At 44.4% G+C, this 16,950-nt stretch overlaps 1 protein-coding gene across 5 annotated transcripts in view; it reads left to right on the plus strand.

The window, feature by feature from the left end:
• Positions 1-16,950, plus strand: part of KIF21B (kinesin family member 21B) — a 413,924-nt gene that overhangs the window by 386,445 nt on the left and 10,529 nt on the right. For all 5 annotated transcript variants that reach the window (XM_086923173.1, XM_086923170.1, XM_086923172.1 and 2 more), the window contains one exon: positions 1,214-1,413. In XM_086923173.1, the coding sequence (XP_086779299.1) occupies positions 1,214-1,413 (200 nt within the window). The remainder of the gene's footprint in view (positions 1-1,213; positions 1,414-16,950) is intronic.

Below are 16,950 nucleotides of genomic sequence, written 5' to 3' on the forward strand. Positions count from 1 at the left end.
GCATCTTGCCATGGGAAGGCCTTTTCCATGCCATCCAGCTTCAGCTGCACTCTTACCCACTCCCAGGCTGTTGGAGAGTGTCAAGAGCATATTCTAGCCTCGTGCTCCAACCGGTGTATGCATTAGACCCTCTCACACCCCAGTAGACTCATTCCCACCTGAGGTCGTCTTACATAAAGTGCTCTGGTGGCGCAAGGGTGTTTGCATCCGCTTTGAACGCCACTGGGGCACTTTGGTATTACAGAAGGGACCACTCACGCTTGTGCGGCCCTTCTGTAATACCAATAGCGCTGGCTCACATAAAGTGCCAGCTCTACCTGGAGGGGGCGTTACCTCATTTGCCTGCGGGTGTGCCCCATGCAAATGAGGGAATCCCTTTGCCTCTGCACCCGCGCCGTATAACAGACATGGGCGCAGAGGCAAAGAAGTCCTCAGGAGTCGCCCTGACAGTGTGTCATCTAAAAGGTGGTGCACTGTCAGTGCACCACCTGATGGCAGACCTCTGGCAGGGGAAAGGGGGTCACATGGACCCCCCCAGATATCCACTTTCAGGTGGGTGCAGTTGCTGATTTTACCCTCCTGCAAGGGGATCTCTAATACGCTCCAAAAGTGCAGGCGGGTGCAGCCTGCACTGTGAAAACAAGGGGCGGCTGTTAAGCAGCCACTCTGTGTTTTCACAGGACTGCGCTGCCCCCAGGGCAGCGGGAGTTTGCCGCTGCCCGGGGGGTAGTATGTGGTAGTATGCACATTTTCAATGTTTGAACACGGCGCACAATTTTAAAGGTGCGCTTGGCACAAACAATGAAAATGCGCACTTACCATAATACGGGCCCTAGTCTGCATTTTAGAGCAGCAACATTCTGATAGATTCCTCCAAATGGCTGCTGTGACATCTTTGGCCAGACTTGGCTCTTTATCGAATAGCATGTATCATGCTGGAAACTGAAGGCTCACAGTGTAACATGAAAAGGCAAACACCATCTCCCAGTCTGCAAGTGTTGTCTCGAAAGATAGGACAGGATGAGAGTGTAACATTTTAGAGGATCAATGAAAAGCCATGAATTACCAGATTGGTGATGGAAGTAAGCAAATGGTAATAATGCAACAATCACCAAGTGATTTTGAGTTGCATATATTTGCTGGGAAATTGAATACACAAAGTTATTTTCAAACGTTGAGTTTTTCATTTCTCTTTTTCTTCTCTTTCCTTTAGCAAATCCCTAATGCGCACAAGGACTGGGTCTGTGCACTGGCCTTCGTCCCCGGTCGTCCCATGCTGCTGAGCGCCTGTCGTGGAGGCTTAATGAAGGTGTGGAACGTGGACAGCTTCACCCCCATTGGAGAGGTCAAGGGACACGACAGCCCAATCAATGCTGCCTGCACCAATTCCAGGCACATCTTCACTGCCTCTAGGTAAGGCCCAGCTGGGTATGCAAACAATCACCTCCCTTTCTGTGGTGTTCTAAATGGCACTTCAGAAGACATAAAATGATATTTGAACTTCTGTTCTTCCCATCAGCCACATATGCCAGTAATGCAGATTGTAACACCGTTACTCTCTTCACATACTTACTTACCCTACTCACATATGTACTAGGCTACGGATCAGCTGCACACCTACTGCCTACGGATCAAATACCCCTTTGTACCTTTTTTATAAGGCCTGGGCCTCGTCCTTCTCGTTGGCAGGGGGGAAACAAGCTCAAAGTGCAACAAAACAAGGCTGTCTGGAGCGGACATCAGTACAAGCTTCTGTGTGCCCAAGAAATTAAGGGCAATGAAGGTAGCGTTGGCTCCGGAGGCCTATGATTGGGCGCGCAGACAACACAGCATAGGATGGGATGAGAAACGGGAGCACAAGGGAGTGATGGGGAGGGAAGGTTGTAGGTTGGAGATGAAGTCACAGAGATGGAGAGCAGCAGGCTATGTAAGAGAATCGTTGCACATTAAAAAGTCACTGTCACTTAGCATAACAAAAAGTAGCTGTTGAATGTCTCCTAATCAATCAGCTTTACGATTGGTAGAGATGAAACCATTGCTATATCCGCAAAAGTATACTGCCCTTTCGCGAAAACGCAATGGATAAAAGATGAAATAATTTAAGATAGTGCCTCAGCGGTATATAGTGGTGTCTGAATACTTATCGTGCAGGTGACTAGTGTAATTGCAACTGGTGGTGTTGCACAGTTGTTTTCTTCTGCATTAGTTGGGATTCATTACAGGTAAGCGCTGCATGCAAGCACTAGATCAGGTGTCCAGTGCACAGTATGAACTCCCTATATGCCAGCTGTTGTGCAGCATGGCCTTTGTCGCCTACGCCTGCATGAAGACTATGTCACATGTAGACAGAAGAGCGCAGACTTGCGTTCTAAATATAGCCTGCTGTTACTACACACCAGCTTACAGGAATGGGTGACGCAAGCTGTGTTGGGAGCATCGGAGTACATTGCTGAGTCCTTGGACATGTGTCCTGTAGCTACCATTTACAAAAGGATTCACTGCCATCAACATCAAAATCCCTATAGGCGCTAACAACTGTGCGATGGTGAGAAACTGTTAGAGCAGCGACAATGGACTACACAAGGCATGCTAATGGACCTGCCTTTACCTGCATGAAGGGTCTCCGACTGTTGAAGGCCATCATTCGAATGTGGTCACTATAGGTCTCAAAACTCAAGCAGAAATCATCAAAAAAGGATCATTCTAGATAGTCTTCTGTTGGTGATTGTTAGAAATGCACCAGGCTACACTTGATGGTCCCATTAAGGACTTCGGGGTCTGTCATTAAATCAACCCAGAGGAGCACAGCGGGCTTTACCAGATCTCAGAAATAACGATACCTTCGCCAAGATGCTGTTTCATTAACTCCTTCACTGCGGCGGCTATTCCGCCGCAGCGCTAAGTGGGCGGGGGGGGGCGTGCGGCGCGCCCATGCTGGTGACGGAACCGCTCCGTCACCAGCCGCGGTCGCGCTGTGCTCATGCCGGAGCGGTTTCGTCACGGCCCGCCCGCGTAATGGAATGCTCAGCGCAGGCGCGGAATCCGCGCCGCGCAGGCGTGCCGAGCGGGCTGTGACGGAACAGCTCCGTCATCAGCACAGCGCGACCACGGCTGATGACGGAGAGGTTCCGTCACCAGCAGGGTAGGGGTTAAAGTAGGCCATAAGACGTCATGGAGACTTGAGTATAAGAATCTTCTGCTGGTCCTTTGGGGTTGTTGATGCAAGAGCCATCCTGATCCCACTGTGCCTCTTAGTCAGTTAAATCCAGGTCCCTCATGGGGTTGGCAGGCCTTCCCTCGACATTTATGGTCGAGGGTGGGATTGGCGAGTTTACCATGGATTCCTAGAAGCTCAAACACTGTGCCAGTAGGATTACAATTCCATCTAGTTTAAAGTCCTCATTAAATATGTAATACAGATTTAAACTTGTTTTAAATAATCAAGCACCAGATCAGTTGCCCTTAATGGTTTAGATTCTAAAAGTTAAAATCTTACGTATCTAATTACCCGATAAATGAATCGTTGAATTGTCGCCATGCTGTTCCTTGCATATTTTCGTCTGTTGAATGCATTTCCCACACACTTGGTTCCCTTGCCGTTTTATGACACTAGATGGCAGCAGTTCCTAAGTCCTGCAGTAGGGTTAATTTCCAATTTAAAGAAACGATTACTATTCGCCTATTCTGTGCTTAAACTGAGAACATAGGGCAACCGCTCTAACTTTTACGTCCCTACGGTTTGTATACAGTTAACATATATTCTCAATATTGGGAGTGGCCACACTGGCCAAGCACCATCCCTCAAGAGGGCGAGTCTGCATGACAGTAGTGTACACTCCTGCACGAGGGACTCACGTTTGGAGTTTTCCTCAGTGTGACGCGTCGAAGTGGGGGGCTGGTACGAACGACTTTGGCTCCCACATGTCACTATATGGAACAATGCCAGTGACCCTGATCAGTGATCAATGACCCTATAGCCCTGACGAAATTGCCTGAAATCAAAATTGGCAATGAAACATGTCGGCCAAAAAGTTCTGTAATAATGCAGCCGTTCTTAATTTGAATAGGTGCACACGTGAATAATAAAGTTGGTAATTGTGCGTCTTATTTCAATTTTAATCTCACAAGGGCTTGTTTTATATGCACCGCACTTGGTAATTTTTTGCACTAATTTTTGGAGACACATCTTTATTATTTGAGGCAAGATGGTTACCAATGATGATATAAGTGGGCATAGCTGGTGAGTACCAATCAGCAAGCTCTATTGGTGGTGCGCATGTGAGGTGCCATCTTGTCCTCCTCCTTTTTTCACATTTTTGTTAGGGTTTACATATGGATTGATGTAACCTCTTTTGTCACATTATTAATTATACATCCCTAAATATATAGGGGGTATGGAATATGGCGACTGTCATGTGAGAAAGTGTTTTATATAAATAAAAGAAAGTTTAGGCAGTAAAGTGGGAGGACACTACCTTGTGTGAAAGTGAGGAGTGTTCATGGGAAAAAGAGTGATAGAACCGCCTCCTCCACTTATACAACAAGTGTACTCCAGATGAGGAGCCTTTAATGAACAGGTTTTTATGTTTATGTTGCCCTGCACATATATCAAGATCACTCTAAGTCCTTAGAGGCTCAACCATTGAGAGTGTAGACATTTCTTAAAGATTTCACACCATTTACTCAAAAGCAACAGCTAGTCCATTCAAAACTTTCCCCCATTCTAATGATTGTTTGACTTTGTCAAGAATCATTGATTGTCAAGGAGGATTAGAACTGTGAATGTCCTTCTCTGTTGTTGCGTGCATGTCCACTTAAATGTTAGGTAGTGCCTTTTCTGTGCTGTGTTGTGGATGGATGTTTGGGAGGATCATATTAGTGATCTCTGGGAGTCATGTGGCCAGATCACGTTAACAAGATTCCCTTAGTAATGCTGGCCAGATATAAAGAACAGATGTCTGCTGAAAACAGGTACCTATCACAATTTTTGAGGATCTTTTTATTGCTTGCATGGCTTTTTCGCCAAGTATTGGCAGTGAAATCATGAGCATCGTTGTATCAGTTGCATCAGATAAACAGATGTGCCAGCATTATTTGAAATTTTCATCTGTATGACTTAAGAATTTGTCGTGAAAAATGTTATGTAATGGAATACCACTGGCAAGAATGAAAAAGACATTGTAGAGTGCAATATGGTACTAAGATCAAGACAACAAGCAAAGGTGAAAAATTAGACGTGAGAATAGGCTGCCTCTTTATTTTCTAAGGGGGTGGCCTGTGAGCATCATTTACATGACAGAGATCACCAGGTTGAGCTTACCCTATTTTACCTCGATGGGGATTAGCACCACTTTTGACAACTCTTTCTTTGTTCCACAACTTTTGCATCTCAAAATATACAACAGATTTCAAAACTTCTTTCACTAACTTCTTAGGCCCGTGTTTCAAGTGTCCTCTTCTGACTTGTCTTGCAATCTGAATCCTTGCAACGTCACGCATTTTTGATTTCCAGGTCCTTAGCACAATACAACTCATACCTCCTCTTGTTTTACTTCTTTAATTCTAATCTGCGTCTTTGTATTCTTGACAACCTGCCTCTTGACAGCTGATGACCATGCTAGGTTGGCATTCGTAATGCCTCTGCACCTCCTCAAAGCATCAAATGGCGAAATCCCTGTCATTGAGTGAAGAATACTGCATGGAAACCATCAGATATCCTGTATAATATTCATCAATGGTATTATGTTTGCTGCTATGATACTCTTCCACCATCTCACTTGCATGTTCAGCAAGAGCATTGCCATGTGAATTATGTACAGTTTGTTTTAAATGCTTCTCTCCACTAATGGTGAAAAATTCCTTTTTAAACAAATTGGACATCATTGTCTGATACAAAAAAATGTGCCAAGCATTGCCAGGAAAACAAATCAATTAGGTAATCGACCACAACTTTAGTTTCAAAGTTTCAAAGAAACTTTTACGCACCTCGAAAACTAGCACCTCTATAATATAGTAAAACTTAGCTTTTGTGGCATAAATCCGGGACAATCAATGACAACCTCTCCAGAGATTTTTCTGGCAGTTCAGATGACATTATGGATGTCTTCCCCCATCTCATATTCTTCTATGGTATCTTTCACATAGCACACCTCTCTATGGGCCATATGTAGATAGCTTAATTCCGGTCGGTAACAACCGAAAATTGGTAAATTTGCTGTTACCGACCAGTATTTAGCTTTTTCTAATGTAGGTGGCTTGAATTTAGGATTCAGTAATTTACCAATTCGGTAATTTAAGGATTCGGTAAATTACCAAATCCTTAAAATACCGAATCTGTACATTACCGAATCCTAAAATCCTATGTAGGGAGCACTCAAGTGAGTGCATTTTTGATTTAAGGATTTGCTATTTACCACCAACTACAAGTTGCTGGTAAACCTTTAAAAAAGCAATTTTGTGCTTTTTTAAAAGTGCCATGTTGCAGACATACATGCCCTTAGGGCATGTATGTGTGCGACATGTGCACATGTGCACACATGCACGATTCAGGGGTGCAACAGGGTGTCAATGTGACACCCTGCCACCCTTGAATATGTTCCCCCTATTACCAATTTGGTATTTACCGAATCGGTAATGGTGAATGGCTTCCAATTCATTCCTATGGGCCTCCAGGCTCATAGGAATGAATGGGAATTACCGAATATTACCGATTCAGTAAAATTTACCGAATTTTTTACCTACATACTATTTACCAATTCTTAAATACTGAATCGGTAAAATTCAGTATTTAAGAATCGGTAAATAGAGATTACCTACATATGGCCCCATATTTAGTTCTACTTCACTATCCATCAACTGCCATCAGTGTTTCTCTTAATCTTTTATTCTTCAGCACCATCCCTCGTTGTCCGATAGGCCCAAGTTTCACTGACGTAAAGGAGAATTTTGAAGGTAGAACAACTCCCTGCCCTCTCATCAAAATGCCATCAATATATTGGTATTTTGGAACAAGCTTGCATCTCTCAGTCCAGACATTTCTCCTTTGGCCTCCTTGCGGGCATAATCAATTACCTTCTGCAACACTTTGTCCTCTAGCAATTGTTTACTTTACTTAACCTCATGCAACTCGTTTTCTCCAAATCCACATGTACCACAGTACATCCTGTGTCCTCCTCTAGGCATTCCTCTTTATCTTCCTCACTTCTTGAAATAACAGTCTCAAAAGGCAGTCAGACATGTTGTCAGCCTTTTTGATAAAATTAATATTTGTACTTCCTAAAATGTATATTAGCCTATTTGTCATTAGTAACAACATGAATTTGGAACTCTGTATATATATTTTTAAAGAATAAATTGCCCATTACCTTTCCTTTTTGAACACTGAGTATTATCTCTCTTGTTGCCGCTAGACGAGCAAACTAAAAGCCACTGAGGTTTCTCACTTCTTTTCTTTGTGACAAATGCTGCTACATATCCGTAGTTACGATAGAAAGGCATGCAGTGATTCCTAAGTAGAGTGTGATCCTGTGATTCATCCTGCTAGTGATGAGGGCCTGCATGACGGTCCTTCTGGGGTTGACCGGAAGCCACAGATGATCTCGAGGAGCATGTGCAGGGTGTGGGCGCTAGTGGATGAGACTGCGTTTTACCTGTTTTTCTTCATATATAGCCTGATTTCTATTGTGGTCTGTAACGCAGGTAATTGGCCAAGTTTAGCAAGTCACTTTGCATTGTTCCATGGCGAGGTGTTGTTCCCAAAGATGAGGACTTCCGTCTTGTCCGATCTGAGCTTGAGACACGTTATTGTAGTAGAAGTAAAACAGCAGAGGAAAAGTAAATATGAGCATTTTGTACATCATTCGCACCGCCACGCACTTAGGAAAACAGGCCCAGTCACTATACAAGCTCAATAAAATACATATATATGAATACCGTAAGATCTGAACACGTTACCGATCGGGTGCTACCGCAGTTCAATAGAGGGAACTGCTCTAAAGCTGCAGGGGACTGCATGAGCAATATGTAAGGCTAGGTAAGGCCAGCTCGGGCTGAAAAGAAAGTACATGTTGAATATTTAAGTAATTGTAAGTATTGACATGGCTGTATCCGGGGTGGGACTGAGACTAAAAGTCGGGTTGGACTGGGACAGAAAGTAGGCCCGGGCACCAAATTTAATTTGACTCCAATTCATGAATTAGCTAAAAAAGTTGCCAGGGTTTTGCAAATTGAGGAAGCTTTGAACTTGTAAAGACATGCTGTATCAGTATTTTGCAGGATATGGAAGGTTGCATGGCAACAATTAATTTTATTATCAGGGAAATCAACAGCATAAACCAGCCCAGAAAGCCACAAAACAAACCAACAAACAGCTAAAAATCCGGCCCATACACTGACCCATCTTGCTCTGCCTGATTACCCTATAAGTCAGTTTAACACTGCAACTGTGCCTCGGTAATAGGGTTCATTTCAGGAATATGGCAGCAAGGGAGTAGCCAGGAAATTAAAGTACCATCCACTTTTAAATAAAAGCTCTGATGGCACAAAGCAAGAGAAGCAAACGGCCAACTCCTCCCTAGAAGAGCTCTCCTGTATTTTCTATCCAGGCATCTATACATTCATACTTTCACACTTCTATCCACCTGCTGATATCCACTATCTCACCTTTACATTCATACATCCATTCATTTTTGCATGCATCAATTAGTCTTTCCCCATTTCATCAATCCATCTACTCTGCCTTCCACCAAACCCTTCTTCCACTCTGCCGTCCATCCATCTATGCCTCCTTCCATTCACTGTGCCGTACATCCATTCTGCCATTATTCCATCCACCCTACCATTCATTCACCATGCCACCCATCATTCTTCCATCCACTCTGCTGTCCTTTCACTCATCCATCCACTCTGCCATCCATTTACTCATCCTTTTATCAACATCCATCCGCTCATCTCTTTCCTTTCACCTGTCCATTCTTCTATCCGTCCCTTTACTCTGTCATCATTTAACCTGTCTATCCATCCATCCATCCATCCATTCAGCCATTTCTTCACCTGTCTAACCACATATACATTAACTCATTATTTCACCCATTCATCCACCCCTTATTCATCCACCTACTCATCCCTCTATCCTTCCTTTCACCCTTCCTAAGTAATTAATCCTTCCTTGTTTCCCTTTTCTATTCACTCCGCTTCAGGGCACAAGTCCGAAAAAAAGAAGTGGGGGGGGGGGGGGGATACGCTGATGTCACTACAGGAAGTGACGTCACGAAAGGTGGCTTGTACTTTCAGACTCATTGCCTCCCCTTGATCACCCCTTAGATGCCATTGCATCAGAGAAGCCAGCGCGTGAGCAGCGTTCTGAATGAGCTCCAATCTCGCCCCAGAGAGGCCAAAGAGTGAATGTGTGGCTCCATTTGCTCCAGTTATAGAGCTCCCGGTAAAATAAGTGGGGGGGGGACGCCGTCCACCCGCGTGGTACCTCGACTCGAGCCCTGCTCCGCTTGCTTTTCGGTTGATGCTGTAATACTTTTTAGTGTTATGAGAGTTTGACTGGTGAGTTGAAGACAGAAGAAACCCAAAAAGAGTCCCACCCCCGCTGTAGCTGCTAAGGATGGGGTTCACGCTGCCCCTGTACAGCAGCCACAGAAAGGCTTAGAATGTAATTTGGTAGCTGAACGCGTGGTGTTTCCCCGTGGCAACAAGCTTGCAGTGAGCGCCATTTTAAATTATGAGTTTGTTGTAATTAAAGGAAGTCCTGGAGCCAGGTATATTTAACACGCTGGTTTAATTAAGCTTAGTTTCAAGTCCAGTTTCATGTAAATAAGTAAAGATGACAACGCCCCACCAGGAGTGGCCTCCTTGCCACTCAGCCTGCCTGCCATCAACTGCCACTCCACACAAGCCAGGAAACCAGGATTCTATTATGTCATCAGACATTCCAAGACTCACACCAGCTGAGCAGCAGGGAAGTCACCAAAGCTAACTAAGTATAACAGAGTTAAGGCATGAAGCTGGCATTAATCTCTTCCGTGCAAGGATACCACATGAATATTCATTTTTAATCCAGATCATCCAGTTTATCTTCATGGTAATGCTGTGTCCGCGTGTTGGTGACAGGACTCTTGGAAAGTGGTCCTCTCAAGATTTAAGCTGTATTTGCGATGGAGCGGGAGGTGGGCAGAGATGGATTCTCTGCTAAAGGTGTTCATTGTGAGAGCAGTTCGGTCGCTGACTCCTGTGCTGGTACTTGTCATGGCCGACAGAGGGCGATAGAGCATTATAAAATCAATTGCAAATGTTACAACTGCATGTTTCTGGTTTGCACATCCTGGTTCGTAAAGCAATCCCTTTCAGTACTCAGTCCCAGATTGCCGTGTTATGCCTGCATCTTCTCTATGCAGCACAGTGCTGAAATCGTCATTGCTGACGTCAATGTTATTTTCACAGTGAAAAAATCAAACTTTTCACGCTCTTATCCCAGCCCATCTAACGTCAGGTAGCCTCCTCCCTTCCCAAAGACGTCTTTACTCTTTACTGAGCATGAGTGAGCCACAGAAATGTAACTTTACCTCAACCTCGGGGGCCAGATTAACAACATTTGTATTCATAAATGCCGTCGCAAATCCCAGTGCGCGCATTCTAACTCCTTCCAAGTCACATGGTAATAAATGCTTTACGACCAAATAATAATTTCCCATGACTGCCAGCGGGAGCCGCACGATTAAGGAAATATATTTTAAACGGCACGCTGCAATGTAAAGAGCCGTGCAATGGCTGCACCGCATAGAATACGCACCATGGAGTCTCCGATGTGCCCCAGAGTTTATTAGATTGCCATTGGCACCACAAAGGCAAACATCACACCAGGGGCCGCTCCACCGAGATATTGCAGTTTAAAGATCATTGAAGAAAGACAGGGCCTTAGGGTTCCGTCGCTCACAATTACTACCCAATATTAATTAATGAAATTGGGTAGGTGTCTATTATGCTTTATTTGCAACACGAGGGCCTTTAAAAAAATATATATATTTATATATTTATTTTTTAGCAAAGTGCCTATGACGCCTACACGGTATAAGCTCTCCACAAGTAAACACACAAGAGCTGTTTCAAATATGGCGATTGGTGAGTTCTAGAACATAAAACAGCTTTCTAATACCTTTAGCATATTTTTTACTTCCTTGTTCCATTGCTCTTTTCATGCTTAAAGGGTTTACCTTGTTCAGTTGGCACCTGTTATGGCCCTGCATTGCAGTAAGCTTAGGGCTTTCTCCAGGCTTCTGATTATTTTTTTTATCTGTCTATTAGATGTGTGAAATGTCCCTGTCTTTGTCCTTCCTGCGGTCTGGGTGTGGTCTTCAATGCACTGCCCACCACACATTTAAATCAGAAAAATATCATGTCTCTCCATAATGTCTTGATGATGCCAACATACGTGCTTCCTTCATGTGCTTTACCTCTTTTATTTGACACCTTACAGCTTCAGTCCCACAGCAGTCACATAACCGAAATTCTCCATATTCGTGTCAATTAACCCTGGGCGAAGCACTACGCTACGCTCGCGTAGTTTGTGAAGTTTGCAAAACTTCGAACTACGCGAGCTGCAGGTAGCGCAGGGCGAACACGCGTAGTGTAGTGCAGCGGTCATTTTTTGCTTGTTCGCGGTCCTCAACGTCATGTTCGCGACCGCGAGCAAGCAAAATGACATCCCGGCGAGATTCTCAACGCGGGGAAGTCAGGTTTCTCATTGTGGGTGGTTACGCATGCTCGCGACCGCTCGCAATGAGAAACTCCCAGTTTGCGTTGGGAAAGCTGCCGCTCGAGTAAAAATCTACTCGAGCAGCAGAAAACTACAGCTCGCACTGTGCAAGATTACATTTTCAATGATTACACAGTGCCGATGCTTGTCCGCACTGTGCAATCATTGAAAACGCATCTTGCACAGTGCGAACATGTTACTACGCAGCTCGCGTAGTGCTACGTGAAGTTTGCGTAGTGCGAAGTGCACTTCACGTAGTTTTGCGTAGCGCTACTTCGCGAACTACGCCCACCCTTACTGTCAATGCCCTTAGCAGTGCCACTGTTAGAGTACCTCTTTTGGACTTTGCCCACTAATCTCCTTTCACAAAGCAGCTCCATGGAAGGCCCGCCCTCTTCTGGTCCCCCACTGGTTATTACTGCTTGCTTGCTCTCCTCACTAGACAACTCCGCCCAGCAGCCTCTCAATCCCACTGGATGATTGATTTAAGGACATGCCACGCTGATGCAGAGCCATCAAAGTCACTGTACAGTGCCTGTCCACCTTCCAGACAGCACCCTATATTTTCCCTTTGCAGCATCAGTGCTCTCTCTCCCTGTTTCTGCTTGGGCAGCTTTGAAAGATTAACTTCCGGGGCACCATCGGTTTCCCACCATAACTGTAGCTGCTCCTGCAGGAGCTATGACAACACCCATGATAAACAATTTTGCTGTAAAACACAATCTATCTTCGTCAGACATTTTCTCAAATTTCTGCAGCTCTTTGGCTCCAGAGCTGCTGCTTGATTATTTCTTCTCTTGTCCTTGCTCTTGAGATATTAAGCCATTGTAGGCCATTTTATATCGCCACTACAAATAGCCATAAGAGAGCACCAGATTGCAAGACATTGCCTCAAAAGTGACCTTGTTAGTGAGAAAAGGGAGTACCCAAACGACACACTATCATTGTGCTTAGGGCTCTTAAATATCCTTGCAATGGAGCTCAACGCCCTGCACAAGCCAGTACACTGCACAAATGTACTATTAAGGGCATTCAGTGAGAATTCCCGGGTGGGTCTGCCGTATAAGTAGGTAAACAGCCCCACACCATGAAGTATTCACCATACAGGTATTGTCCAGATACTTTGTCACCATGGAAACACACACATGCCTTTACTCCTACGTTTATAGAGTGGTAATGGGGCTGATACACCCTCTAAATTGATGGGTTTTCTAAATCATGAAAAGTATTTTTTTCTTTTGAAAAACAAAAAATTAGTTTTAAATGCACTGCAGCATCACATTTTTGCATTTTTAAATATGCTCGTTATGTTTTCCAATGCTGAAGTGGTTACACACGCGAGGGCTTCTCGAAAGATGAAACCGTCAGAGATTCCCAGCAGAAAACTAGAAATTCTAAAACATCTGACTTTTTCAAGGGACAATTTTATGACTGGTTTGGTCATTCAATTTGTTTGACTACATTTTATAAATCTATAACCTTAATAAAGCAGACATTACACAATATGAAAAGAGGGCGGCAAACAAAAACCCAGCTACACAACACATTGAATCTCATATCCTATATAGTAAGAACATCTGCACATTTTATTAACAGGGCAAAAGTCAATTTAACAGCACTGCCTCACACATCTTTACATATAGATAATCCATACTAATATAATAAAGAGAGAGCCCAAACCTTTGGGGCGGGTAATCTCAGGAACCACAGCACCAATCACAACACCCAATACAGCGTTGGAAAGGGCAGTTGCAGCAGAAGGACATAGGCTATGCAGACACCCACCATATACATTTAAAAGGTAAAAGAACCGTGCCAGCAAAGTAGCCCCTTGTGGGCGTGTCTGCGTTGTGCTGTGGGCGTGTGCTTGGGGGGGCGTGACAAACGGTGGGGGCGTGTGGTATGTTCCGCCCTTCATGCCATGTCTCATATTGTGTGCTAATCCCACCCTGCTCCCTTTAAATACCCCTGCACCACATAATCATAACCCACCCTTACTCCTTAAAATACCCCAACACCCTTAAACACTAACCCATCTTAACCATATAAATATACCCTGTACCCCAAATCCCAAACCTATCCCTAAACCCTAAAAATACCCCTGTACCCCAAAACCCAAACCTAGCCCTGAACCCTATAAATACCCCTGTACCTCAAAACCCAAACCTACCCTGAACCCTAAAAATACCCCTGTACCCCAAAACCCAAACCTAGCCCTGAACCCTAAAAATACCACTGTACCCCAAAACCCAAACCTACCTCTGAACCCTAAAATACCCCTGCACCCCAAAACCCAAACCTAGCCCTAAACTCTTAAAATACCCCTGTACCCCAAAACCCAAATCTACCCCTGAACCCTAAAAATACCCCTGTACCCCAAAACCCAAACCTAGCCCTGAACCCTAAAAATAACCCTGTACCCCAAAACCCAAACCTCTCCCTGAACCCTAAAATACCACTGTACCCCAAAACCCAAACCTAGCCCTGAACCCTAAAAATACCCCTGTACCCCAAAACCCAAACCTAGCCCTGAACCCTTAAAATACCCCAGTACCTCAAAACCCAAACCTACCTCTGAACTCTAAAAATACCCCTATACCCCAAAACCCAAACCTAGCCCTGAACCCTAAAAATACCCCTGTACCCAAAACCCATACCTAGACCTAAGCCCTAAAAATACCCCTGTACCCCAAACCCCATACCTAGCCCTAAACCCTAAAACTACCCCTGTACCCCATAACCCAAAACTATATCTGAACCCTTAAAATACCCAAACACCCCAAAATATATACCTCAGTATCCCAAAACATATACCCCTATACCCATACTTACCTTATCTAAACATTTTTAAAAAACATGCTTTTACCATTCATGCATTTACAACGAATTTTGTTGTAAATGTATGCGTGATAAAAGCATATAAAATGTAATGCCTTGCATTATAATGGCATTGCGGAGTCATGGTACTTTTGTAATGAAAGTATGCGGAGTGTTGGTATGCGGAAAGAAAGTTGCGAAATAATGGGTGTTTACCCTCTCCCGGTAAGTACATTGGTGGCACGGCGGCCCACATCTCCAGCAACATACTCATATTTTTTCACCACCCATTAGAAAAATGCACAGGTCTCTCTCATTGATGGCCAGCACCGACATACACTTTTAGACACACCTCCTACCACAAGTTCTAGAATTGCGAACTTTAGAGCTGGGGAGCTACGTTCGAATCGCGGCATCAGCTCAACATCCTGTGATTCCAGGCAAATCGCTTTGTCTCCCCGTGCCTACCACAAATGAATGTGTTCTTCTGTAATGTAAATTGTGCTCATGCCATGTTGTCGAGTTCGCGTTATATAATATTGCAAGGAAAAATAAAGTAGGGAAACTCGAGTTCACACACTACTGAACGCGCACTCTTAAGTGCATCAGCAGTGCACTGTGAATCAGAGCGTTTCATAGGCCTGTCACAGATAAGAAATGCTATCAAAACAAAATCCTACAAAACAATATACTACTGGCCGGCAGCAATTCATACCAGGACAACGTCGGGACGGGCTGCTAGTTTAAATATAACTTATTTCACTGTAGTTCTCTTGCTTTCTTTTTCTTGCCTAGTTTATCTTTTGATACTGTACTGCTTTCCACAACCAGGCATCAAGTTGCATGGATAGCCTTTGGTTGCTATGTTGTCAGCAGTTATGACAGAAACACTTGTGTAGACTAGAGAAAAGTAAAGGCTTTATTTATAATTCAGCAAACTGCGAGCAGTGCTATGAAATGGTGGTTGTCGAGCCATCCCAAATTCTTAGTTCCTCGACTTTGGTAACCCAATTGCCAAAAAACTAAGCATGGGCGGAAAATCAGTTTCGCTCGCGGATTTTGCGGATTTTCGGTAAATTCGCAATCCGCGAGATTCGCGAATCTCCCGCAAAATCCGCAAATCCGCGAGCAGCGGATTTTGCTCGCACTGTTCGCGTGAGTTCGCGGCTTCCCAGTACAACTTCGCGCCCCGCGAATAAGTGCAAAATTGCAGAAATACAATCTTAGCAAAACTGAAACTACTTACCAGGTTCAAAAGTTCAGGCTCATCATTAGTAGCCATTTCCCGTAGTGCTTCCTGAGGGGCCCCTCCAGATTAAAGTTGCCAGTTGCAACTATTATGTGACCCTGCTCTGAACCTCAGAATAGTTACACATATGCCACAAAGGTCCTGAATTACAGCTAAGGGAGACAAGCAGGAGCCAGGCTGGAAGTTCAAATCCATTAATCAGCCCCTAATTCATTATTGTCAGTTGGGGCAGGGCAGGTGTTGTAACTAATTTTGCAACAATGAAAGCACTTAGCAAGTGCAAAAGATCACTAATCAAGAAGCACTAAGGAAGCAGGTGCCAGCTAAAAAAATATTCTGTGACACATTAATCAGCCCCAAATTAATTCAGGTCACTTGAGGCAAGGAAGGTGTGCTTGCGTTGCCACAATAATGTACACTGACTGGACAACCAGAGGGTGCTGTGATGAAACAGAGGGTGGCATGGGTGGGCCAGAGGGTGGCATGAGTAGTCAGAGAGTGGCAGTGGTGACAGAGAGTGGCAGTGATGAAGAAGAGTGTCCCAAACAGGCTGGACACATAGAAACAACAAGTTCGCGAAACTTGCGACCCGACAGGTAAGTTCGCAATTTGCGAAAGTGTACAAAACCCTCGCGAACTGGCAGAAACCCGCGCAAACACAAAAAAATAAAAATCCACAAATTCGCGAGAATTCGCGGATTTTGCGGATTGCGAGTTCGCAAATCCGCAAAATTCGCGAACGCGAGATTCGCAAAATTCGCCCATGCTTACAAAAAACTGCCAGGTCACTTTGAGTGTCCTCCTGCCCTAATGATGGTGTGGCAATCATCATTCATGTACCCTGTCCATTGTCCACAATGCAATGCATGGTGAACAGAAGCATGGGACGAGCATTGGCAAAGCCAATAGGTTTCACCTTTTCTAGAGCTTTTGGCTTTGGCAATGTGTTTTAACCATGTTGTACACCAGTGTAGCTGCTAAACAACATGGCTAAAAGTTAGAGGCGTGGTCTGGAATGGGATAGAGTGGAGTGAGGAGGCTTGAGGAGAAACGGAGTGGGGTAGAATGGGGTAGATTGGAGTGGGGTACATTGGAGTGAATAGAGTGGGGTAGTTTGGATTTG

This window comes from Lissotriton vulgaris, chromosome 5 (genome assembly GCF_964263255.1).
Source record: "Lissotriton vulgaris chromosome 5, aLisVul1.2, whole genome shotgun sequence".
NCBI lineage: Eukaryota > Metazoa > Chordata > Amphibia > Caudata > Salamandridae > Lissotriton > Lissotriton vulgaris.